Source organism: Salvelinus namaycush, chromosome 42 (assembly GCF_016432855.1).
Source record: "Salvelinus namaycush isolate Seneca chromosome 42, SaNama_1.0, whole genome shotgun sequence".
Taxonomy (NCBI): Eukaryota; Metazoa; Chordata; class Actinopteri; order Salmoniformes; family Salmonidae; genus Salvelinus; species Salvelinus namaycush.
Genome location: NC_052348.1, coordinates 11792674 through 11819787, shown reverse-complemented (window position 1 = coordinate 11819787; position 27114 = coordinate 11792674). Strand labels below are relative to the sequence as shown.

At 44.2% G+C, this 27114-nt stretch overlaps 1 protein-coding gene across 1 annotated transcript in view; it reads left to right on the top strand.

The window, feature by feature from the left end:
* The first annotated feature begins 952 nt into the window (after nt 1–952).
* The window catches only part of LOC120034915 (protein FAM160A1-like), a 42292-nt gene continuing 16130 nt past the window's right edge, over nt 953–27114 (top strand). Inside the window, exons 1-6 of the mRNA XM_038981600.1 lie at nt 953–1211; nt 19450–19525; nt 22264–22503; nt 25206–25517; nt 25685–25884; nt 25996–26167. Coding sequence (XP_038837528.1) covers nt 22384–22503; nt 25206–25517; nt 25685–25884; nt 25996–26167 — 804 coding nt within the window. The 5' untranslated portion in view covers nt 953–1211; nt 19450–19525; nt 22264–22383. The remainder of the gene's footprint in view (nt 1212–19449; nt 19526–22263; nt 22504–25205; nt 25518–25684; nt 25885–25995; nt 26168–27114) is intronic.

The following is a 27114-nucleotide window of genomic DNA, read 5'->3' as shown; positions in this document are numbered from 1 at the left end:
ACAGGAAGAAGAGGGATCAGATGGAGCAGAAGCACCAGCAGTAGTGCCACAAACATCTGCTGTTTGGATGCTGTTTGATGAGAGAGCAACTGGGGATGCAGCACGAAGGAATCTCTCAGCAGATTCCATAATTGAGGTCCGATCCTATTTGGAGGAGCCCCTTGCATTTCTGAATGCAAATCTCTCATAAAAGCAAAATATGGTCAGCATTGCTGTGTGCTGCTGGTTATAACATGACAATAAAGAAGAGAGAGAAAAGAGGGACCAGTTTAATGTTTTAAGTGGGATGCTGCAGTTTTGCACATTATTTATTTTTCTTTGATATGGTGCAATATTCTATTATTATGTTGTTCAGATTGTATTCGTTTTGAATTGTTACATTTATATGCACTTTGTTTATATACCTTAAAAAAGTTATACTTTAAATGCACATGTGTAATAGCATCCTTCTTTTTTACATTTATTTCAATTTGTGGGATGCTGCAGTTTTGCAAATTGTTATTTATTTTTCTTTGATATGGTGCAATATTCTATTATGCTGTTCAGATTGTATTCGTTTTGAATGGTTAGATTTATATGCACTTTGTTTATATACATTAAAATGATTAATAGCTTTCTTTTTCATAACAAACCAATGCATTTTTAAATACATTGTGGTTAAGGTAAAGTATGATTTCATTTAATCATTTAATTCGAATTGTTATAACAGCAATCATAGTCAAACTATCGCAAACTGTTTGACTTGAAAAAATACAAAACATATTTTTTTAAAGAGCCGTTTGGGAGCCAAAAGAGCCGGCTCTTTTCAGTAAGCTGTGCCGAACGAGCCGGTTCACTGAAAAGAGCCGGAATGCCGATAACCATCACAAACTGCTGTGGGCACAAAGAGGGAGGAGCCTAAGCTTAGTGTGCGCGTAACGCTCACCTATGTATACACTACGTACAGTAAGCAGACTGACTGGTTGGCGACCTTGTTAGCTAAGTAGCTTATATTTTTACTTTTCTAATAGAAGGTGACATTAAACCAGGGAAATCGAACAACGTTCTGCTGGAAAATTAGTGTTTTTCAAGAGGGTTATGCACTTTGGTGTTGGAAAGACGCTCATAGGAAAGTAGGGTAACGTTAAAAGGTTGATTTTGCTCCGCATCTTGAAGCTGTGCGGTGTTGTTACACGAAGTCGGCTACAGGCACTTCTGAGACTCAGCCTACGGTACGATATTTCAGTTGGTCTTCTTACACATAAGTAGACTACAGCTAATGTATTGTTTGTAAATTACGGATTTTAGAAAGTGAATAACTTGGCAAAACATTGTTCATGTATTTTGCTGCTTGTCAAGTGACAGGGACTGTCTGACTCCGTCAAGGCATAATGTGACACGTTTACATGTCGGTTGTTATCTTGGGGTTGTCTTTTTAAAAACATGTATATCAGAGTGACTTGTCATCTGTCCTGGGCACAATCTGTCACCTTTCATCCACGTGACATTTTGCAAAAGTTTATTGCTGAAGTTATCCACATGTTAATGCTGTGGGGCCCAGACGAATGTGTTTAATCAGAGCCACGAACATAAAGTACATTTGGCATCTACTGTAACATAATTCATAATTATTTGTAGGCTTTCTGCTATTCATTCTGCAGAGGTTAACAGATATGTGACACACACACACTCTTTCAACTCCAGCAAACTTGGGAAACAAAACATGGTAGTATGAAGGGTATTTTTGAAATGAGTTTTGGACCGGACTGGTACTCTTATCATCTTTCTGTGATGAAGAGGTCAGGGTATTGGGTTACTACCTCATGGGATCACATTCAAACAGACACCCATCAATGTTTCATGGTTGGCCATATTTTATTTACAGTTTGGTTGGGTGTGGACCGTTCTTTATACATCAATGGTGTGGACTATACAGGGATTGTTTTACATCAAAGTTGTTATAGGAAAATCAGTGTTGATACAAATTGATTTGAACACAGTTTGACTTGATGCAAAAACCCTACTCTGTATAATAAAACTCAGTCAAAACTGTTTGCTATATGCAGTGTATTTGAAGTGAACTTTTTTGAGAAATGTTGAATTATGCTTTGGTGATTTCAAACTGTCAGCACACTCACTGTGGAAGTTGGGTTGGCAGTTGGCTCTAGAAAATGCACACAGAGGGCAACGCTTTTTGAAGTCCTTTCATTTACTCCTGGGAACTCTCATTGGATGTTGCAGACAATGTTTAATTCCAGCACGCTGATTAAATTGATCTGATTTCCTGCTCAGGTGTTGTTTCTGTATAATAGTAGGAAGAGTTGATACCAGGCTCAGTTGTCCTGATTAGTGTAAATATGAGGGTTGATGTCATGAAAGTACAGTATGTGCTGAATAACTAGGCTAATCTGAATTGTGGACTTGTTGTAATTGGGATTTTACATTATGTACAGTAGTGTCTGTTTGTGTACTTGTGTTTACATCTGCGTGCATTTTCCATGTGGATTTGCAGGCCAATGAGAATGGCAGTCTTTTCCTTGACCAGTGGAGGCTGGTGGGAGGAGCTGTAGGAGGACGGGCTCATTGTAATGGCTGGAATGGAATAAATGGAATGCTATCAAACAGATCAAACACATGGAAACCACATTTGACTCTGTTCCAATTATTCCATTCCAGCCATTACAATGAGCCCATCCTCCTATAGCTCCTCACACCAGCCTCCCCTGCACTTGACACACACCTCACCTTCATATGGCCTTTCCAGAATTCTAGTTTACCCTCATACTGACCTAGTAGTAACACAGCTTTAAGATGCTCTGCCTCGTGATCTTTAACCACACAGACTAGTGAGGTCATATCCCACAAGCCTCATCGCTCCAACTGAGGCACCTTGCATTGAGAAAGGGCTGTGATATACCTAACGTAAACAAATAATTCATAGCACTATGTCAACATAGCAGGGGACTGAGACTGTATAGCAAGATATTGGCTTTGTAACACGTGATTGCACTGGAAAAGTAAGGAGTTTTTCTGCTAAGTAACCACATGTGTGTGATCAGGTCAAGTGAGGAGGCAATGTGAAGGGTTGTCCCTTTTAAATCCCTGACATGCATGTCAATGGAGCATTACACAGGCCGGCTGGTTTAGTTTCACATAGTGGAATGTCTGGTTTGACCACTTCAGTCTACAGTGAGACCAGTAGAGCTAACCCAAGATATTCATGTAAGAGCAGAGTGTAGTCTGGACTCTACAGCTAACTTTTTTTACAAGGCGCACGCGTGTGCCTAAGTTGAAAAATGTAGGTGCACACAAAGAAATTTAGGAGCACAATTAAAATGATTTGTGATATTAAAGCCAGAATCTTACATTTTTCTCTGCTCACTGGTGCTCCTAAATAACAATTCCAGGTCGCACAGCAAAACATTTAGGCGTATATGCGAGGAAAATGCTCTCACTGTAGAGCCCTGGTAGTGGTGAGACTAGTGACTTCGCATCGCTGGTTAGTTCATCTGTGAATGGCATGAGATCACAGTACACATATACACACACACCAAACAAAGTTATACCCTATGGATTATATGGTTGAGGTAAAGAGACTTAATTCAATGGGAGTTGGATAGGACAGAGGACAGAGTATCATGTAACACAGTTTACCCAGGGCACTGAGATATGAATATAATCGTGTACTCATCAACTCCCATTGGCTATTTCTAACATATGGTGCAACACTTCATAAGCTATGTGTGTGTCAGTGAACAGTTGGTGTTCTCTCTACGTCATGAATGGCTGTCAATCAGAAGGCACAAGCAGCTGAGAGTGCCGCTAACTGGTGATACTTGAGCTTGAGGTCCTTCCGATTATCTTGACAGGCTGATGTTAACGTTGCAGAATGTGCTGCTTTTTCAACAAGCACAGAGGGCATGCTCGGTTAAGTTTGTTTTGAAAAACATCTCTCTCTGACTAGGCCAGATAACAAAGTGACCAACCATGGGCAGCATGAGGTAGCAGGGCAGCATGAGGGGCAGCATGAGGTAGCATAAACCCAGGCCACCGTGTGACTGGAACAGGGAAGGAACAGGTGTGTGGGACAGCCACCATGCCAACAGCGGTGGCTGTGACGACTCACCGGCCCACCAACCAAGCGGTCTCCCTTTCTCCCAGTTTCTCACACTGGCCATGGCCTCAGCCCAGCTCAGGCTCAGCATTGTCCCGTGTTTGGGATTACACCCCCCCCTTACCTCCCTGTCTACCCTCCCAGCCCCCTCTGGCGGCCCCAGTGAGGGGTCAGTGAGAACAAGGGAGCCGTGTAGAGAGGGCCACTTGCTGGAGTTGTTAACATAGTCTTAACCTAATCCGCTGGGGATGACTGACTGTCGCCCATACCTCTGAACCTTAACACAACTGTTATGTATCTTTTTAGACTGAAAGTCTACACTAAGTACCTCTTATCTACTGTTGATTGAACTGAAAGTCTACACTAAGTACCTCTTATATACTGTTGATTGAACTGAAAGTCTACACTAAGTACCTGTTATCTACTGTTGATTGAACTGAAAGTCTCCATTAAGTAACTATATTATCTACTGTTGATTGAACTGAAAGTCTCCACTAAGTATCTATATTATCTACTGTTGATTGAACTGAAAGTCTCCACTAAGTAACTATATTATCTACTGTTGATTGAACTGAAAGTCTCCACTAAGTAACTATATTATCTATTGTTGATTGAACTGAAAGTCTCCATTAAGTAACTATATTATCTACTGTTGATTGAACTGAAAGTCTCCATTAAGTAACTATATTATCTACTGTTGATTGAACTGAAAGTCTCCACTAAGTAACTATATTATCTATTGTTGATTGAACTGAAAGTCTCCACTAGGTAACTATATTATCTACTGTTGATTGAACTGAAAGTCTCCACTAAGTAACTATATTATCTATTGTTGATTGAACTGAAAGTCTCCACTAGGTAACTATATTATCTACTGTTGATTGAACTGAAAGTCTCCACTAAGTAACTATATTATCTATTGTTGATTGAACTGAAAGTCTCCACTAGGTAACTATATTATCTACTGTTGATTGAACTGAAAGTCTCCACTAAGTAACTATATTATCTATTGTTGATTGAACTGAAAGTCTCCACTAGGTAACTATATTATCTACTGTTGATTGAACTGAAAGTCTCCACTAAGTAACTATATTATCTATTGTTGATTGAACTGAAAGTCTCCACTAGGTAACTATATTATCTATTGTTGATTGAACTGAAAGTCTCCACTAAGTAACTATATTATCTATTGTTGATTGAACTGAAAGTCTCCACTAGGTAACTATATTATCTACTGTTGATTGAACTGAAAGTCTCCACTAAGTAACTATATTATCTACTGTTGATTGAACTGAAAGTCTCCACTAAGTATCTATATTATCTACTGTTGATTGAACTGAAAGTCTCCACTAGGTAACTATATTATCTACTGTTGATTGAACTGAAAGTCTCCACTAAGTAACTATATTATCTATTGTTGATTGAACTGAAAGTCTCCACTAAGTATCTATATTATCTACTGTTGATTGAACTGAAAGTCTCCATTAAGTAACTATATTATCTACTGTTGATTGAACTGAAAGTCTCCACTAAGTAACTATATTATCTATTGTTGATTGAACTGAAAGTCTCCACTAGGTAACTATATTATCTACTGTTGATTGAACTGAAAGTCTCCACTAAGTAACTATATTATCTATTGTTGATTGAACTGAAAGTCTCCACTAGGTAACTATATTATCTATTGTTGATTGAACTGAAAGTCTCCACTAAGTAACTATATTATCTATTGTTGATTGAACTGAAAGTCTCCACTAGGTAACTATATTATCTACTGTTGATTGAACTGAAAGTCTCCACTAAGTAACTATATTATCTACTGTTGATTGAACTGAAAGTCTCCACTAAGTATCTATATTATCTACTGTTGATTGAACTGAAAGTCTCCACTAGGTATCTATATTATCTACTGTTGATTGAACTGAAAGTCTCCATTAAGTAACTATATTATCTACTGTTGATTGAACTGAAAGTCTCCACTAAGTATCTATATTATCTACTGTTGATTGAACTGAAAGTCTCCATTAAGTAACTATATTATCTACTGTTGATTGAACTGAAAGTCTCCATTAAGTAACTATATTATCTACTGTTGATTGAACTGAAAGTCTCCACTAAGTAACTATATTATCTATTGTTGATTGAACTGAAAGTCTCCACTAGGTAACTATATTATCTACTGTTGATTGAACTGAAAGTCTCCACTAAGTAACTATATTATCTATTGTTGATTGAACTGAAAGTCTCCACTAGGTAACTATATTATCTACTGTTGATTGAACTGAAAGTCTCCACTAAGTAACTATATTATCTATTGTTGATTGAACTGAAAGTCTCCACTAGGTAACTATATTATCTATTGTTGATTGAACTGAAAGTCTCCACTAAGTAACTATATTATCTATTGTTGATTGAACTGAAAGTCTCCACTAAGTATCTATATTATCTACTGTTGATTGAACTGAAAGTCTCCACTAGGTAACTATATTATCTACTGTTGATTGAACTGAAAGTCTCCACTAAGTAACTATATTATCTATTGTTGATTGAACTGAAAGTCTCCACTAAGTATCTATATTATCTACTGTTGATTGAACTGAAAGTCTCCACTAAGTATCTATATTATCTACTGTTGATTGAACTGAAAGTCTCCACTAGGTAACTATATTATCTACTGTTGATTGAACTGAAAGTCTCCACTAAGTAAAGGGAAAGTGGGATACCTAGTCAGTTGTACAACTGAATGCATTCAACCAAAATGTGTCTTCCGCATTTAACTCAACCCCTCTGAATCAGAGAGGTGCAGGGGGGCTGCCTTAATCCACATCCACGTCTTCGGCGCCCGGAGAGCAGTTGTTGTTGGGGGTTAACTGCTTTGCTTAAGGGCAGAACGGCAGATTTTCCCACCTTGACGACTCGGGGATTCGAACCAGCGATCTTTCGGTTAACTACCTCTTATTGTCTACTGTTGATTACCACTTATTGAGAAGTATGAAGAAACTGTCAAGCTTCTTAGTGTCTTTGTCTCGTATTTGACATGGCATGTTTGTTTTTTTCCCTTCTCACGTAACTACAGTCACATTTACTTCTACCTGTTTACTTTTTTCTTGAATTTGCTTCTCTTTGACTAAGCTGAAACACCGTAGCTTGTTTTTGTCTCAGGACACATCACAAATTGCAGGACCTCCAACAACCTAAAATGACCTCCAATGACCTAAAGCATACTCACCGTCAGTGGATGTTGCTGAGGGGAGGACGGCTCTTAATAATGTCTGGAATGGAGTGATTGCAATGGCATCAAGCCCATGAAAACCATGTTTTTGGTACCATTCCATTTACTCCATTCCAGCTATTATTATGAGCCGTTCTCCCCTCAGTAGCCTCCACTGCTCTCCATCTATAGAACAGCATGGTGTCTAGTGGGGAGACTGACTGGAGAGGGAAGATTCAGATCTTAACACTACGGCAGTTCAAAATCAGGCGCAACAGCAGTAGTGTGTGCCTGTTGAGTCCAAACCAATGGAGCCTATTATCTCCTCTGATCTGGTTAATGATAGGATGAAAGCGTGGCGAGGCCTAGCGCTATTCATCCCTTCTGAGAAGGGCCCTACCAACATCACAGCTATGCTATGCTATTCATCGCTGCATCTCTACTGCTACCAGACTCTTATTTACTATTGTTAATACTGCACAATTTAAACATTTGCCATCTATTCTACTGAGCCATTTACCTTATGGTCGTATTCTTATCTTTTATTATTTTTTGTTGTTGTGTTGTCGAGAAGGAACCTGAAAGTAAGCGTTTCATTGGACAGAGTAGTGTATACAATGTGTATCCTTTACATAAGATGAATAAAACTTGAAACTTCTTCCTCCATTTCTCCATTCATTTCTCCCTCCACCTCGCCATCCCTCTATCCCCCGCCGTCTCTCCTTCATGCAAACACTCACCCCTTTTATCTCCTGTTGGCGCCGCAGCATGCAAACACTCACCCCTTTTATCTCCTGTTGGCGTCGCAGCATGCAAACACTCACCCCTTTTATCTCCTGTTGGCGTCGCAGCATGCAAACACTCACCCCTTTTATCTCCTGTTGGCGTCGCAGCATGCAAACACTCACCCCTTTTATCTCCTGTTGGCGCCGCAGCATGCAAACACTCACCCCTTTTATCTCCTGTTGGCGTCGCAGCATGCAAACACTCACTCCTTTTATCTCCTGTTGGCGTCGCAGCATGCAAACACTCACCCCTTTTATCTCCTGTTGGCGTCGCAGCATGCAAACACTCACCCCTTTTATCTCCTGTTGGCGTCGCAGCATGCAAACACTCACCCCTTTTATCTCCTGTTGGCGCCGCAGCATGCAAACACTCACCCCTTTTATCTCCTGTTGGCGCCGCAGCATGCAAACACTCACCCCTTTTATCTCCTGTTGGCGCCGCAGCATGCAAACACTCACCCCTTTTATCTCCTGTTGGCATCGCAGCATGCAAACACTCACCCCTTTTATCTCCTGTTGGCGCGGCAGCATGCAAACACTCACCCCTTTTATCTCCTGTTGGCACCGCAGCATGCAAACACTCACCCCTTTTATCTCCTGTTGGCGTCGCAGCATGCAAACACTCACCCCTTTTATCTCCTGTTGGCGTCGCAGCATGCAAACACTCACCCATTTTATCTCCTGTTGGCGTCGCAGCATGCAAACACTCACCCCTTTTATCTCCTGTTGGCGTCGCAGCATGCAAACACTCACCCCTTTTATCTCCTGTTGGCGTCGCAGCATGCAAACACTCACCCCTTTTATCTCTTGTTGGCGCCGCAGCATGCAAACACTCACCCCTTTTATCTCCTGTTGGCGCCGCAGCATGCAAACACTCACCCCTTTTATCTCCTGTTGGCGTCGCAGCATGCAAACACTCACCCCTTTTATCTCCTGTTGGCGCCGCAGCATGCAAACACTCACCCCTTTTATCTCCTGTTGGCGTCGCAGCATGCAAACACTCACCCCTTTTATCTCCTGTTGGCGTCGCAGCATGCAAACACTCACCCCTTTTATCTCCTGTTGGCGTCGCAGCATGCAAACACTCACCCCTTTTATCTCCTGTTGGCGTCGCAGCATGCAAACACTCACCCCTTTTATCTCCTGTTGGCGTCGCAGCATGCAAACACTCACCCCTTTTATCTCCTGTTGGCGCCGCAGCATGCAAACACTCACCCCTTTTATCTCCTGTTGGCGTCGCAGCATGCAAACACTCACCCCTTTTATCTCCTGTTGGCGTCGCAGCATGCAAACACTCACCCCTTTTATCTCCTGTTGGCGTCGCAGCATGCAAACACTCACCCCTTTTATCTCCTGTTGGCGTCGCAGCATGCAAACACTCACCCCTTTTATCTCCTGTTGGCGTCGCAGCATGCAAACACTCACCCCTTTTATCTCCTGTTGGCGTCGCAGCATGCAAACACTCACCCCTTTTATCTCCTGTTGGCGTCGCAGCATGCAAACACTCACCCCTTTTATCTCCTGTTGGCGCGGCAGCATGCAAACACTCACCCCTTTTATCTCCTGTTGGCGTCGCAGCATGCAAACACTCACCCCTTTTATCTCCTGTTGGCGTCGCAGCATGCAAACACTCACCCCTTTTATCTCCTGTTGGCGTCGCAGCATGCAAACACTCACCCCTTTTATCTCCTGTTGGCGCCGCAGCATGCAAACACTCACCCCTTTTATCTCCTGTTGGCGCCGCAGCATGCAAACACTCACCCCTTTTATCTCCTGTTGGCATCGCAGCATGCAAACACTCACCCCTTTTATCTCCTGTTGGCGCGGCAGCATGCAAACACTCACCCCTTTTATCTCCTGTTGGCGCCGCAGCATGCAAACACTCACCCCTTTTATCTCCTGTTGGCGTCGCAGCATGCAAACACTCACCCCTTTTATCTCCTGTTGGCGTCGCAGCATGCAAACACTCACCCATTTTATCTCCTGTTGGCGTCGCAGCATGCAAACACTCACCCCTTTTATCTCCTGTTGGCGTCGCAGCATGCAAACACTCACCCCTTTTATCTCCTGTTGGCGTCGCAGCATGCAAACACTCACCCCTTTTATCTCTTGTTGGCGCCGCAGCATGCAAACACTCACCCCTTTTATCTCCTGTTGGCGCCGCAGCATGCAAACACTCACCCCTTTTATCTCCTGTTGGCGTCGCAGCATGCAAACACTCACCCCTTTTATCTCCTGTTGGCGCCGCAGCATGCAAACACTCACCCCTTTTATCTCCTGTTGGCGTCGCAGCATGCAAACACTCACCCCTTTTATCTCCTGTTGGCGCCGCAGCATGCAAACACTCACCCCTTTTATCTCCTGTTGGCGTCGCAGGATGCAAACACTCACCCCTTTTATCTCCTGTTGGCGCCGCAGCATGCAAACACTCACCCCTTTTATCTCCTGTTGGCGTCGCAGCATGCAAACACTCACCCCTTTTATCTCCTGTTGGCACGGCAGCATGCAAACACTCACCCCTTTTATCTCCTGTTGGCACGGCAGCATGCAAACACTCACCCCTTTTATCTCCTGTTGGCACGGCAGCATGCAAACACTCACCCCTTTTATCTCCTGTTGGCACGGCAGCATGCAAACAAGGTAGAGAGGAAGCAGCAGCAGAGATATGGATTGATGTTCCCACACTAAACCCATTCATCCATGTTGCCATCAGAGATCTACCTACTCCCCTCCTGACTCCTGGCCTTTGTTGTGTACAGCTACATGGGGATGACGTCTGTGGAAAAGTATGTGGAAGTTCTGCTGTGGTACTGTTCTACTGAAAGTACACACACAGTATTGTTTAACTAACCTTGTGAGAACACACAATTTATAAACATTCAAATCCTATTTTCCCTAACCCCTAACCTTAACCCTAACTCCTGAACCTAATTCTAACACTAATTCTACCTTAACCCTAAACCTCCTAGAAATAGCATTTGACCTTGTGGGGACTAACGAAATGTCCCCAGTTGGTCAAATTTCTGTTAATTTACTATTATTGTGGGGACCCCACAAGTATAGTTACACACACATACACACATTCTGCAAGAATCACTTCACACACTCCCTGGATCACTGACAAGCTAACCTGCACTTGAAGGCTGTATTTTGTACCATTGTCTCCTGTGTTGTCTACTACTCACCTGTCTCAGTGTTATTGAACCATTCCAACTAGCCTTATCTCACTGTAGCAGGCTGTGCAGCTCTCTGTATCCCTGTCTCAGAGTCTCATGGCAGTCATTATTACGCAGTGGCTCAAGGGATTGTTGTAGCCACTCTAAATGCAGGCAGCATGTTGCTGTGCCATTATGTGCTGTACCTAATGCTGTGGGAAAGAGAACACTGGGTGTCTCAGCCTGGGTATGCATTTTATAATATGTGTTGATCCTCTGGGGTGTTTGGCTCTAATCCACTCAGCTTGTTGACCTTTCCCTGGTTACCAGTCTCTCCCTTCCCCCCACCCGGGCCTCCTCCCTCCCGAGCAGGTAATGAGGTGAGCTGATGTGTTTGAACATGTTAATCAACCTCCACTGAGCCCAGAGGTGGGAACACTGACTGAACGCAGCACGTGTTCAACGTGTTGAGCACCTACCTCAGGCTATAACCTTCAGCTGGTCTTTAACACAGAATCATAGTCCTATCTGATAAGGTCCGTTATGGCTTTTACCCTGTTGTATTAGGTTGTTAATGGGCACAGCTGTTGAGTCTCCTTCATGTTGATGTTTCATTTCAGAAATACGACTGACTGTTGATGTATTGGAAGTTGCCTCAGAATGATGTGTTGATTGGTACTCTGTTTTAATGTAGCCAACACAGATGAGTTTCAGAGAAATGTATATTTGTGACGTTATGAGCGTTCCTAGTTTGAATGCAGTAGGCCTAACTGTTTCATAGAGACTACAGGAGAACGGACGCCTAGATGACACTGGATGGTGTCCTCCGATTGTAAATGTTTGTGTTGTTCATTGGAGAAGGGGACAGATAGACTATATATAGCCAGGCTCTCCCTCTGTGACCCCAGTTGTGGCGCACCTGTAAATATTTCAAAAAGGTACCGTCACTTTAATGGGGCCCATCTATCACCGGGGTTGCCATGGCCACCAAGCTTACTGTAAATGTCCTCTGTCTATCACTCATTAGTCTATCACCGGTGGGAGAAGAGAGAGGAGGGCCAATGTCAGAGCCCATTCGTCCTGGCCAGACCCTATTGTTGGTCCATTTGTCCTGGACCAGGCCCTGTCATTTGTCCTGGACCAGGCCCTGCCATTGGTCCATTAGTCCTAGATCAGGAAGTCACTCTTCCTGATAGAACTTAATGATCTCAATGATTAATGATTAATGATCTCATCAGTCACAAAGTCCAGATGCACAGGCTATGGGAGTGTGGTGGACTAATGCATTGGTTGGTGGATCAGTCGACAGTATTGAAAGATGCCATGCATACATTTAACTAATTTAAGATGCAGACACTCGACTACTAATTAATATTGTGAAAAAGAGTTCTCATTGCTGTGTGGGTGTAACAATATGTGTACCTAGAATTCATTAGAGTTAAATGTCTGGCCTCAGAGGTAGGAATCACGCACAGCAACATGTTCAGCAAGTGTAAAAAAAAAGCCAGTGTACTGCAAGTTAGGACAGCTTTGAGTGCTACTGTAGGTGTGGCTAGCTGCCTTTTCAGCTATCTATCATAACCTCGCCCTAGTGTGTGATACACCTGCCGAGAGGGAGACGCATTTTACATCTCACAGCTTTAGAAACCGGAGCCACTCTGTCAGAATACACACACACATTGATGATGCTTACAAAACCTCTGTCCTTAGGCAGACATTCTATCCTGTCATCGGTGGCTCTGCCTGTGTTATCTCCTGTGAAAAGCTCTTCATCTTTTGTTACCTGCGAAGCCTCTCTCTCTCCCTCCCAGCCCATTCATTGAATAACACGTTCAAAAGATGACGTAACAAGATAGACCTCCCTTCACTTTCTATAGCTTTATCTCAATGTATTTACCTTGGCAGTTAGCTAGGTCTCTCTACCTAACTCAGACTAGGACGTGTTGCTTTGTGTATAGTCAACCAGTCACCAACTTTACTAAGACGCATGACACAGTATGAAGAAAATGGTATTTTCATCTGGTAGAATTCGGTGTTGAACTTCAGTTCAAACCATTCTAGTTTCAGGTGGAGCTATAGTGTATCGTTCAGTTATTCTTCTCTCTGTGTAGAAATCGTATTGTTTAGAAGCTACCTCTCCTAATTCCCTGTACACAGACTGATGAGCCCAACACGTTTGCTGTAACCCTGAGAATATAATTTTAGCAGCAGGGGGTCTGGAACCTGGTAGAGATGCCAGCCACGGCCATTTTGGGGACGCTGTGTGGCGTAGACGTACATGGCATGCACTGGTTGAATAGGGATGTAGGCTACTGTGGTACTACTGTGTCTTTTGTACTTGGCTACTTTCATTACTCAGGAGACACTTATACACATTCAGTGATTGTTATAGCATGTATGGCATAGGCCTATGTCATAGCATTGTTATGTCAAGAGGATATAAGCAAATGTCAATGCAGTGATGTTTCTAAACCCAAGGCGAAACTAACACAATGTTGACAGAGAACACTGTCAGCAGGTCCGTGTCCTCTAGGCTAACAGGTTCTTAGAATGAATTTAGCAGTAGCATGGGGAATGTGTTGTTGATCTCTTCAAGCTCTCTCTCTCTGTCCCTCACTTTATTTCTCTGTCCCTCTTTCTCTCTCTCTCTATCTCTCGCTCTCTCATTCTCTCTCTCTCATCTTGTCATTCTCTCCCTCTCTTTCTCTCTATCTCTCGCTCTCTCATTCTCTCTCTCTCATCCTGTCATTCTCTCTGTATCTCTCCCTCTCTGTATCTCTCATTCTCTCTCTCTCTCATTTTCTCCATCTCTCTTTCCCTTTCCCCCTGCGCTTCCTTAGCAAAATCAATATGGTGGTATGCTGCTATATTTAATTTATCATCGGTCTAGTTTGACTGTGGTGGTATGGCTTTAAAACACTGCTACAGTTGGCCTATTTCTTCCTCTCAATTCTCCATGTTCCTTATCATCTCTACTAGGCTTCAAAGCAGGTTTGATGTTCTCCTGGTGTTGCTGTTCCGTATTCCCTCACTCACACGAAGCTCTCTGAGGAGTTAACCTCCACCCCAAGGGGAAATCATCTCACCCTGTATACTCTGATCCAAACCCTTCAGAAATAACATCTTGTCATGAATGGCAAAAACCATGGTTAGAGGATGACACTAGGTCTGTGGGCGAGAGGGGGATGGAACTAGATTCGATAGTGCTGCTAGGTAACGGATGTGTTTTGAAACGGTGGAAGCTCCTGTAGTGGATTCATGTCCTCTATGTGTGCCGGTAGGAGTGGGTAATGAGCAAGAGCAGTGTGGAGGTTTCTCTTTCCTTTGTACTTGTGAGAGTGGGGATGGAGAAAGATAATGACAGAATGAGATCATCATCATCCCTTGCAGTTGTCATCATTCAGTTTCATCACCATCTAGGCTACATCGTAATCTTTCATCAGTGACTCAGGTCTCTGATCCCAACAGGGGTTCTTCACTGTGCCCGATCACAGCAGGTCTGTTCCATTTCACCTCCTTTTGGAATAAATGCGCCACAAGTAGTGTGTTACTACATACGTCCTCATGATCAATGAGACTATTGATTCATTATTGATCCAGATTAGTCACTGACTCGCTCCGAAACAGAAAAAACACCTGGATGTTTATAGCGCTCCCTGCTTAAAGCAGCATGCCTCTTCTTCTCTTTTCAACTCTGTTCAAGTGCCTCCAAAGTGTGTGTGTGTGTGTGTCTGGCTGAGGTTCGCAACAGGGGTCCTTAGTCAACACTCCTGTTTTCAAAGGGAGATGCTGACTTCAAGACTTCTTCAGAGCTTTTCTGTTTATCCCGCCCAGAGACGTGTAAGCAACACATTAACATAATTATCTGATTGGTATAATTGGATAATGACTGTGTGGAGAGGCATGCAGGGTTGTGTACAGGAGAGATTGGGTTTTAGCCCCCCCTGGGAAAGAGGCACGCACAAACACACAGAGACACACACACTTTTCTGGGTCACATGCTCTCCCAGAAACATTATAAATTGAGTTGTTTACACAGGCATCGAAAATAATAAAGATGACTACATTCATTGTGTGAAAGCAAAGCACCATCTTTCTGGTGCTCCTCTTATAGAAGTGGTGCTCCATCTCCCTGGTGCTCCTCTTATAGAAGTGGTGCTCCATCTCCCTGGTGCTCCTCTTTATAGAAGTGGTGCCCCATCTCCCTGGTGCTCCTCTTTATAGAAGTGGTACCCCATCTCCCTGGTGCTCCTCTTTATAGAAGTGGTGCCCCATCTCCTTGGTGCTCCTCTTTATAGAAGTGGTGCCCCATCTCCCTGGTGCTCCTCTTATAGAAGTGGTGCTCCATCTCCCTGGTGCTCCTCTTTATAAAAGTGGTGCCCCATCTCCTTGGTGCTCCTCTTTTTATAGAAGTGGTGCTCCATCTCCCTGGTGCTCCTCTTTATAGAAGTGGTGCCCCATCTCCCTGGTGCTCCTCTTTATAGAAGTGGTGCCCCATCTCCCTGGTGCTCCTCTTTTATAGAAGTGGTGCCCCATCTCCCTGGTGCTCCTCTTTATAGAAGTGGTGCCCCATCTCCCTGGTGCTCCTCTTATAGAAGTGGTGCCCCATCTCCCTGGTGCTCCTCTTATAGAAGTGGTGCCCCATCTCCCTGGTGCTCCTCTTATAGAAGTGGTGCCCCATCTCCCTGGTGCTCCTCTTATAGAAGTGGTGCCCCATCTCCCTGGTGCTCCTCTTTATAAAAGTGGTGCTCCATCTCCCTGGTGCTCCTCTTTATAGAAGTGGTGCCCCATCTCCCTGGTGCTCCTCTTTATAGAAGTGGTGCCCCATCTCCCTGGTGCTCCTCTTATAGAAGTGGTGCTCCATCTCCCTGGTGCTCCTCTTATAGAAGTGGTGCTCCATCTCCCTGGTGCTCCTCTTTATAGAAGTGGTGCTCCATCTCCCTGGTGCTCCTCTTATAGAAGTGGTGCCCCATCTCCCTGGTGCTCCTCTTTATAAAAGTGGTGCTCCATCTCCCTGGTGCTCCTCTTTATAGAAGTGGTGCCCCATCTCCCTGGTGCTCCTCTTATAGAAGTGGTGCCCCATCTCCCTGGTGCTCCTCTTTATAAAAGTGGTGCTCCATCTCCCTGGTGCTCCTCTTTATAAAAGTGGTGCTCCATCTCCCTGGTGCTCCTCTTATAGAAGTGGTGCCCCATCTCCCTGGTGCTCCTCTTTTATAGAAGTGGTGCCCCATCTCCCTGGTGCTCCTCTTATAGAAGTGGTGCCCCATCTCCCTGGTGCTCCTCTTTTATAGAAGTGGTGCTCCATCTCCCTGGTGCTCCTCTTTATAGAAGTGGTGCCCCATCTCCCTGGTGCTCCTCTTTATAGAAGTGGTGCCCCATCTCCCTGGTGCTCCTCTTTTATAGAAGTGGTGCCCCATCTCCCTGGTGCTCCTCTTTATAGAAGTGGTGCCCCATCTCCCTGGTGCTCCTCTTTTATAGAAGTGGTGCCCCATCTCCCTGGTGCTCCTCTTTATAGAAGTGGTACCCCATCTCCCTGGTGCTCCTCTTTTATAGAAGTGGTGCCCCATCTCCCTGGTGCTCCTCTTTATAGAAGTGGTGCCCCATCTCCCTGGTGCTCCTCTTTTATAGAAGTGGTGCCCCATCTCCCTGGTGCTCCTCTTTTATAGAAGTGGTGCCCCATCTCCATGGTGCTCCTCTTTATAGAAGTGGTACCCCATCTCCCTGGTGCTCCTCTTATAGAAGTGGTGCCCCATCTCCATGGTGCTCCTCTTTATAGAAGTGGTACCCCATCTCCCTGGTGCTCCTCTTATAGAAGTGGTGCCCCATCTCCATGGTGCTCCTCTTTATAGAAGTGGTACCCCATCTCCCTGGTGCTCCTCTTATAGAAGTGGTGCCCTATTTTGAGGCTTGACAGTATGTTGCTGGGCTCTATTTTGAGCAAGTGGAGCATTTCCTCTCCAGGCAATACAGTAGTATCGTCAATATGTCTTCCAACTGCAGTGCACTATGCAGTGAGGTTACAGTAGGGGCGTGTGTGTAATTTAGGTCATGTTTTTCTCATAGAAAGGAAGTACTGAGGGGAGTAGCTACATTTCTGTCTCCAGTGTCTCAGATTAGTTACTAGTTGTTGGTGTTTTCGGCAACTGGTGTGCAGTGTGGAGTCTGTAGTCATACATTTTTGACCCCTAATTTCCTGGGATTATAATTGTTTTTTAGAATGATTCAGTGTCAATCCCAGCATAATTTAATAAAAAAAGTAGCTTCCTATAACAGGAATGAAAAACACATTTAGGATGGGTTAAAGAGGTCAACATTGCTCATCACTGACTGACTATTTTCGAGGCTTGGCACACTGTAGAGTTAGTTACCGCTTAATGTACTGGGACTGGGAGGATATACATTTTTTTAAATGGAACCGTTATGTAACTAGGCAGTTAAGAACTATTTACAATGATGGCCTACACCGGCCAAACCCGGACAACGCTGGGTCAATTGTGTGCCACCCTATGGGACTCTGAACGACAGTCGGTTGTGATACAGCCTGTATATAATATGTAGGAGTGTTAAGCTACAGACAGTACTGAGCTATACAGGGACACATTAGCCCTGTAGTGAAGTTTAGAAGCCACTCAGTCATACTCCAACCATATTAAGAGGAAACCAAGATACAAACATAATCTTCAGTTTGATTCCAGGACACAGTAGTTGCCAGTGCATTGTTGTCTGAGTCCAGGTTAGGTAGGTTAACCACTATAAAAGTACAACACTAATCTACCACCAGGCCTGTTTTGACCCCATGAGGTTGAGGACACAGACTCTGGTGAGGTAATGTGTCTGTCTGTGGAAGGAGAGGATGTATTACTGTGGCATTAAGACCGAGATGCAGCCAACTGGAGGAACCCGACAGACTGCTACTACTGTCTCTCTTTCCACCCTATAATTGGGGGTCATGCATCTGGCTGGGACACTAAGCAGAGGACTGTAAATAGTACCTCCCACTGTCTCCAGTATGTTGTGTCTTCACAACAGACTCCATGAGAAGAGTGCTTGTTATAGGAAGAAGCTGAGCTTTGAGAATGTGGTATTTGGTGAATTGTTTGTGTCCAGTTATGGGTCGTGTTGGTAGCAGTGCAGCAGTATAGTAGGGCTTTTTAGTGTGAAACTAAGAACTTGTTACAAATCTGTACTTGAGAGGTTTAGTGCTTTATGGCTTCTCTATATGGGAGAGTAGAGGGTGTGAGAATGAATGGAGGTGAATGGAGGTGTGGATTCCTTTAGAGCACACCCCCTCTCCTCCTTTCCCCTCCCCTCTCGGTTTGCGTTGACCCAGCTGGACCTGGACCCCCACTTCCCCTCCATGGGTGGAGCAGGTCCCTGGAGGCACTACAGCCACAGTCTGGGCAGCGGAATGGTTATGTTATGGATGTGTGGGGGGCTGACACACACACACTGAGCTCCGACTGCGTTTAGTGTTTACAATACATCATGCCGATATGATCTTCAGGGAAACATTTCAGAGTTGTCGCTACAGAGTAAGTCGACTTGGACATGACTGGTGTGCAGTGCATTTTGTATGGTTGTCGGTGGGGTCGAGAATGCCTAGAATGTTTTAGCTTGTGTTTTATTTGACGTGTGTGGACTTCCGTGATCGCGCCTCCCTCTAAGAGTGTGGTCAGTGGTTACATCGTAGAAGTAAAGTCTTTCTGCGCGCTGTAAGATGTTGTGACAGGTTTCCCATGGTGCCTCATTGTGACAGTGTCAGAGGTCATGGCATGTAGGGGAGGAGAAGGGGACTCATGATTGACCAGAGACGCCAATTATATCACAACTCTAATTGGAGTGAACAGTAGCATGATTATTCAACAAATGATGATGACATTTATTATGTTCTTTCAGAAGATGTTAGTTTGTAGTTTGGCACTGTTGTCTCCATGCTTGTTTAGTGTGTGTGGATGTGGCGGGTGTCGTTGAATTGCTCTCTTTCTCTCTGTGTTACTCCCCCCCTCTCTCTACAGTCAGTGGTGTTCTGAGCCTCTTACTCACATCGTCCATTCACTTCCTCACATAGCCCTAGTCTCCAGTCATTCCACTGCTCCATACCACATTACCAGGAACTCCACTCATTCACACTGTCTGGCAGTGCTGCTCTCAAACCTCCTCTGGTGTGTCAAAGTTAGACTTTTCCCTCTCTCTCTATCTCCACAGGACTGGGTGTGTCTGGATGTAAAGAGGAGACATTCTGTGTCGTCGATACAAGACGAGCAACCATGGTGAAACAGAGGTAGGAATTTCAGCGATTTCTGTCCTGGGTGACCCTGCCTCATGCATTCCTATAAGGCACATTCCCTGTGTTAACTAAAAACAGATGTGTTTAGCTTTAGCATGAGTGTTTCAGTGTCTTTCTGTTGTGCCAAGCTCTGTGGTTGGTTGTTGAGTCTCTCCTCTTCAAATGGGTCGAAACCATTCAAAAAAAAGTTTGACTTGGCCGTGATTGGTTGAGAGGCCATTTGAGGGGCAGCCTTTCTGATCTCTAATTGGTCATTGTGGTCTGACGGTCTGCAGCTGCTTCTGCTTCCAGCAGGATTACAGTTACAGTTGAACTCCTGCAGTGCATGGCTACAATTCATGTGTTGTTATTGTACACTGTATGAAGAAGACGTCTTCAATAGAAGACATTGTCTTAAAATGTTGTTTACTGACCTGGTTGATTATATGCTAGTACCTAGCAACGGCTAACTAGGTATTGTGCGTTTGTTTGCATTGTTGTCAGGTTGAGTCGGTAGCCCAGTTTTTTTAATTTACTGTCTAGTCAGTCCCAATTGTTAGTCTGTTATCAAGTCTTCAAAGTGTGATCTGTTGGCATGGATATAATCTGTTGAACATCAGTTGTTCTCAGAATTACGCCCATTCCATGTGGGCACTTGGCCAATGACATCACATAGCACTAGACTCTAGAATGAAAATCATCTGATTCTCAGAACCGCCATAGTCTTCGTTCACTGTCCCCGGAGGAACGGAAACATGGGATTCTAGGAAGATAATAGAATCTAAATATCCTCCATCCTGAGATATAGTCCTATTTATAACTGACCTGAGCAGGGACTGGGGCGGGGAGGGAGATGGCCTGTTGCACTACACCATGTTAGCAGATAGCCAAGCTTTTGTTTGGAGCAATGGTCACCTTTCCTGTACAATCACCTCCTTTACAAGGGAAGCAACAAATAACCCTGGCTTGCACCTATTGTTATCTGACTGTCACAGTCACATACTTAAGTTAGCAATGGCTCTGTGCATTGCAAATTCCATCGGTGCTGGTATAAGCATAGAGGATGTATTTGTGTTTTATTTCAATCTGTGGGGATACATGTTTAAGTGTAGCAGGTAAACGCAAACACGGAACCCAATTGCCATCGTGCGCTATCGTGCATAAATGTATTTTGCCCCCCCACACCAAACGCGATCACGACACGCAGGTTAAACTATCAAAACAAACTCTGAACCAATGACATTAATTTGGGGACAGGTCGAAAAGCATTAAACATGTATGGCAATTTAGCTAGTTAAATTGCACTTGCTAGCTTACGTTAATTTGTCCTATTTAGCTAGCTTGCTGTTGCTAGCTAATTTGTCCTGGGATATAAACATTGAGTTGTTATTTTACCTGAAATGCACAAGGACCTCTACTCCGACAATTAATCCACACATAAAATGGCCAACCGAATCGTTTCTAGTCATCTCTCCTCCTTCCAGGCTTTTTCATCGTTTAACTTATATGGTGATCGCATCTAAACTTTCATTGAATTACCACGACTACCGGCAAAACAGTTTGTCTTTCAATCACCCACGTGGGTATAACCAATGAGGAGATGGTACGTGGGTACCTGCTTCTATAAACCAATAAGGAGATGGGAGAGGCAGGACTTGCAGCGCGATCTGCGTCAGAAATAGGAATGACTTATATTTTAGCCCTTAGCGCATGCGACGGGTCCGGTCTGGTCAGCATGTAAGGCTGGAACAGTTCTGCAGTGTCTTGACAGACAAGTTATTTTTAGTACTTTTAATCATTATTTTGGTTCCCGACTGACGAGCAGTGTGAGAAACGAACACCTGACCTCACTCTCTAGATATGTGAGGGACACATATTTTCTCAGGCGCTTCTGGACAGAGCTAAAACCAACAGAATCAACATAACTTTAGGCTACAGACAAAATCAACATATTTTACATACCAAAACAGTTCCAGACCATTCATGGAAAGAATAGTGTTTTATTAGTTCTCGCGGGCCCACTAGCTGGTAATACACACTCTATTGTCATGCGTCATAATCTCTTCTGGTGTCACAAGATGAGTGAGTGGGTGATGAAAGTGGTGTCACTGGGACCTTATGGAATTCACTGTGCATTGTAGCGTACTAGCGAGGCGTTACGTCTGTAACTCTGTGGTCCTCTGTAGCTCAGTTGCTAGAGCATGGAGCTTGCAATGCCAGCATAGTGGGTTCAATTCCCGGGACCGCCCATACTTACAAATGTATGCGAGCACGACTGTACGCCGCTTTGGAAAAAAGCGTCTGCTAAATGGCTTATATTATTACAAAGCGATCACCACTTTTCCCTGGGTAAGCATTTTGGCAGGCACTTGTCGAACTGAGGAATAGAGGGCATGGGTTGTGCCACCGGCTGAGTGTCTCCCCCTCTCGCTCGCTCTCTGCCTGTGCCCTGTCATTGTTTTCCCCCTCTTGTCTCTCGCATGCCTAGCTGCTGTGAATCCAGGGGGAGAGGGGGAGAGAAGACCGTGTTGCAGGCTGCTGCAGTGTTTGTGGTTTATTTGGCTAGTGGTCAACTGTACAGTATGTCCCAATCAATCACCCTGAATCTGTCCTATGGCTACAGTAGTCTTAATCTGTCAGCTACTACTACAGTATGCCATAGTATGTATTGTTATAGGTTTGAACAATGAAAAATTACTGATTCTCCATCTGCATGTACAGGATGATGACATGATGTTTTCTGTGTTCTGCAGATCCCCAGTGTTCCCTCACCCCCCTGTGCAAGTGGTCTCAGCCGGTCTCCAGTGAGGACTCTCCCCCTCTACCCCTCTCTGTCCTGCGTAATGGTTTAACCCACACGAGATCTGGTCACCATGATGATGGCCTCCATGGTTGCCAACAGAAGCAGGGATGGCAGACAGGGGGAGGCCCTGGTCCTGAAAGGGGTGGACCCAGAGACATGCATGATCGTGTTTAAGAACCACTGGGCACAGGTAAACACAACCACAACTCTGTCTTGTAACCCCAGATATAACTTCAGCTCAAAACCCTCGTTTAACTTGTATAGCTCAATCTCGTGGAACCCAGGCCCTAACTCAAACCCTCAGAACACTAAATGCATATCATTGTAGCCCAATCACTTTAACCCAGAAGCTCTTCCTCAAACTCTTAAAACACAAACTCTTCTAATTGGAACCATAACTCCAAACCCCACCACAGAACCTATAGCACAAACATTTCCTAAATCCTACAACCTAAACTCCTACAATCCCGCCCATGAACGTCAACCCTCTCAGCCCCAGACCTCATTGCGGTAACTGAACGGCTACAGTATGTAACTGAAATAATGACTGTCTACTGGCTCCTTCCTCCTCTATTCAGCCTCAGTTCACCCCAGTGGGAGGGAGTTGGCAGGAGTCTCCACCCCTCTCAGCTACAGAGAATAGAATACAGTAAGGCCTGGAAACACAAATGTAATTTACTGTAAAATGGGGTTGGAGCTCACGTTGCTGGACGTAGAACAGTGACAACACAGTAACACCAAGAGGCCTGAAATTATTATGTTCAATCTGTTTCATTTTTGTGTCTCATTTAGCATTTTTATTAATTTTTATTTAACCTTCATTTAACTAGGCTAGTCAGTTAAGAACAAATTATTATTTACAATTACGGCCTACACCGGCCAAACCCTAACCAGGACGACGCTGGGCCAAATGTGCGCCGCTCTATGGGATAATATAAATGTTAGGCCTGCGAAGTGCACTGTTAAAGGTTTCAACAGAATCATATTCTGAAATATAGGACATTTTATAGATCTTTGACCCTCTCTGCAGGCAAGTTGGCACTACAATACGGCTCCAGCTGAGTCTTAATTGCTACGTTTTGGCTAATTAATAGCCTGATAGGAGTGCTATTGAGTTTGGGTCTTAGAATTCCTGGAAAAGCCCAGCCTGCTAAGTAGGCACCCCCCGGAACCCTGTATTGAGGAAAACTGTTGACATTTCAGAAAAATAGGTAGACTTTCATTGACAGTCAATGGCTTCAGCCTTATCTCTCCCTCTCCAGACCCCTGTGAAATCACTGTCCTTTTGTTAGGATGTCTGAGAGAGCTGAATGTTATCCAGTCAGTGTAGTGGGTTGCCCAGGACAGGATAATATGTTCTGGGCAACAGTTTGTTTCACCTCACTATGGTTCTATACAGATATCAGTACACAAAGGGAACTATATTGATGTATCTCTATGTACCAGTACATGTTATCCATTATCCTGACGGCTCCATGCCTCCATCACCTCCATGTATTATTAGTCAGTCCAGTCAGTGGTTAGAAAAGGCCACTTGATCATCTATAGTCCTACTGTGTTACCCAGCTATGTCCTCAAAGCTATTTGTTACACCAGAAATACCCTACATGATTGTAGACAGACCTGAGTGAAGGAAGTGGCAACTTTAATAAGACACCCATTACTACTCCCCTCCCTCTTCCTTCCCTCTCTTCACTCATCCTGTGCGGTTATCGCGCTATCATGCCTGGATCAATCAGTCACCTGGGGGCTCTGTCTCAGTCAGCCAGTCTGGCTCTCCCTCTGCTCTCAGTGGACTTCCCATCGCCATGGTAGCAGGGCCTGGTGGGGACAGTGAGCTCATTGTTGTGGCTCTATGAATGGTTCCTCCCATGTCTGGGTTGTGTTCATTAAAGGAATGTTTTGAAACTTAGTGAAACAGGGAGGTACTACCTGAACCTTTCCAATGAGAATACAGATTTTTGTTTTTCCCAGGCAACATAACTTTTTTCATGCATTGTGGCCTACTGAATACAGTCCTGTATTCATTGGTGAGGCTTATGTAGGGAGGTCCTACTAGAGAGGGACTGACTATCTGCACACTAAGACACAAACATATAGAGGACAAAACAGCCTTATACACTTTCATATCAAGCTGATTTACCATCATTATATTTATATTATGTGCATGTCGCTGTCAGCGTTCATTTTGTTTATGGTTCACTGTCAATATAAATGCGATGTCACTTGATTTGTGGTTGTCCATTTACATTTCAGTACAGAATTCCGCAGGCAACAGTGGAATTGGAACACCACAAACCCAATTTATACAAATTGCATCACAAACGATGCATCAGCTTTCCCCGATTTATTTCCCGTAGGACTTGAGTTGTATTCTCTCTCAGATCTTCCTCTTGTGATAGAGACTGTTGTGTTCATCTAGATCAATACAGGCAGCAGCAGGCTGTCTGATGATGATTATTAACTGTCACTTAAGAGTCCTCCCGAGGAGAATATTACCAACATAACAAACCAACATGTTTCAGTCAATCTAATTTAGCCTGAACATCATTGTAAGCACTTTGGCAGAGTTTGAGAGAGTTTGTCTTATACTCTGGTGTACACGCGATGAAATAACTTGCTAATTTGATTTAAACTGTTACGATGACAGTAGCAATGGCATACTGTAATAGCTTTGTGTCTCTATTGTTAGTTGATTTATTTAACCTTGCTCTATCGAGGTTATCGAATAAACTTCAAGTTGACCAAAGACAATATTCAGTTCACTGCGAGAACTATCTCATCTTATTTGATTTTCTCCCTTGTAAAATGAAGGTGAAATTACCACAGATATACAGGTGCTATATTAATTTCTATGGACATAACCCTGTACCTTCCCCGTTGTCCCTTCAGGTGGTAAAGATCCTGGAGAAGCATGATCCTCTCCGCAGCAACACCAGCAGCAACATGGCTGCCCTTGGTGTCATCGGCCTCTCCAGCGGCGGCCCAATGCGTTTCGGCGGGCCCATCCCGGCGGACGAGGCCAGCGCGGTGCAGAACTACGTGGAACACATGCTGTTCCTGCTCATGGAGGAGGACGCCGGCCAGGCGGGAGCCATGGGACCCATCCTGGAGTTTGTGGTGATGGAGAACGTCATGGAGAGGCTCTTCCTGTGGAGCCTGAGGCGACAGTTTACTGATGAAATGAAACTGGAGCAGCTCAAGGTAGGTGTAGAGGTTAGAGACGGTGGTCGGTAACTAGAGGGTTGGGGGTTGAATCCCTGGTCTGACAGGGAAATCTGTCAGGATGTGAGGAGGGTGTCTCGGGGGGGTTGGGATAAAGGAAAAAAACATCTCAGTGACAACTGACAATAAAGTAATCTTCTTCTAAGATGTACGAGATGATCGTGGGCCAGGCGCGGCAGCCCTTACTGCACCACAAACCTGTGTTACGACCCTTAATGATGCTCCTGTCGTCGTGCTCGGGGACAGCTGGCCCGGAGGTGGAGGCTGAGCTGGTGTCATTACTCAACCAACTGTGCTGTGTCCTGGCCAAGGACCAGTCTGTCCTGGAGCTCTTCTTCCATACCAGGTGAGTTTCTCGCCTTACAATGTAAAGCACTTTGAGATACTGGAAAAGCTCTATAGAAATCCCATCAATTATTATGATGATGATGATGATGATGATTTATTATTATTACAGCGAGGACCAGGGGGCAGCCAACTTCCTGATCTTCTCCCTGCTGATCCCCTTCATCCACCGGGAGGGCCTGGTGGGCCAGCAGGCCCGGGACGCCCTGCTCCTCATCATGTCACTGTCTGCAGAGAACCAGCGCGTGGCCCAGCACATTGCAGAGAACACCTACTTTTGTCCGGTGAGGAGATGTGTCTGTCTGTCTTTATGATACTGTTGTCTTGCTCCTTTTGGTCTCTTTCACGTTCTGTCTGTGATTTGTGACTCTCGTTTTATGGCTCTGTATTTCTGTTTCTTAGGTCTCACTGTCCCTTTGCCCTTCTCTTGTTCTCTTTGTTTAGACTTTGCCCCCCCCCCGCCCCCTCTCTCCTCTCTCTCTATCTCCTCTGTATACATGTCATATGGATGATTGTTCTGCCCTTGACTCAATGTCCTATTAACTCATTGTACCAACTACCAGACAAGTTAATATCCCTGACCTCTCTTTGTCCCCTGATAGGTGTATGATATTCATAGCCCAAATATGCTTTGCCTACTGTATGCATAATAAAGGAGGTCGAGGGAGAGTGGAGCTGTTGTATGTTAAACGTGTGGTATTCATATGCTTTTGATAATGTAACAAGCAACACACCCATGTTATTAAAAGGCTAAACTCAGACCAGCTGTAAAAAATAATTTATACACATCTTAGACTGTATATTTAAAATGTAAACTATTTAAAAATATTAGTTTGAAACAAAATGGATGAACACTTAAGTCGATGATTATAAATTATGTTAATCGATTTGCACTAGACTGATGTAGTAACTTTGACCTGTGTTGTTGATGAGAATACTTATCAAACCATGCCACCATCTTGATGCATTAGCTCACCAGGGAAATCACTTGCTTTTGGATGGTAACTCTAAAATCACACAGCCATACGTCAATGCCCATTGTTATTGATGAAGCCGGGCAACCGGTAAATCAGCGGGTAACCTAGTGGTTAGAGCGTTGGGCCAGTAACCGTAAGGTTGCTGGATCGAATCCCCGGGCTGACAAGGTAAGAATCTGTCGTTCTGCCCCTGAACAAGGCAGTTAACCCACTGTTCCTAGGCCGTCATTGTAAATAATTATTTGTTCTTAACT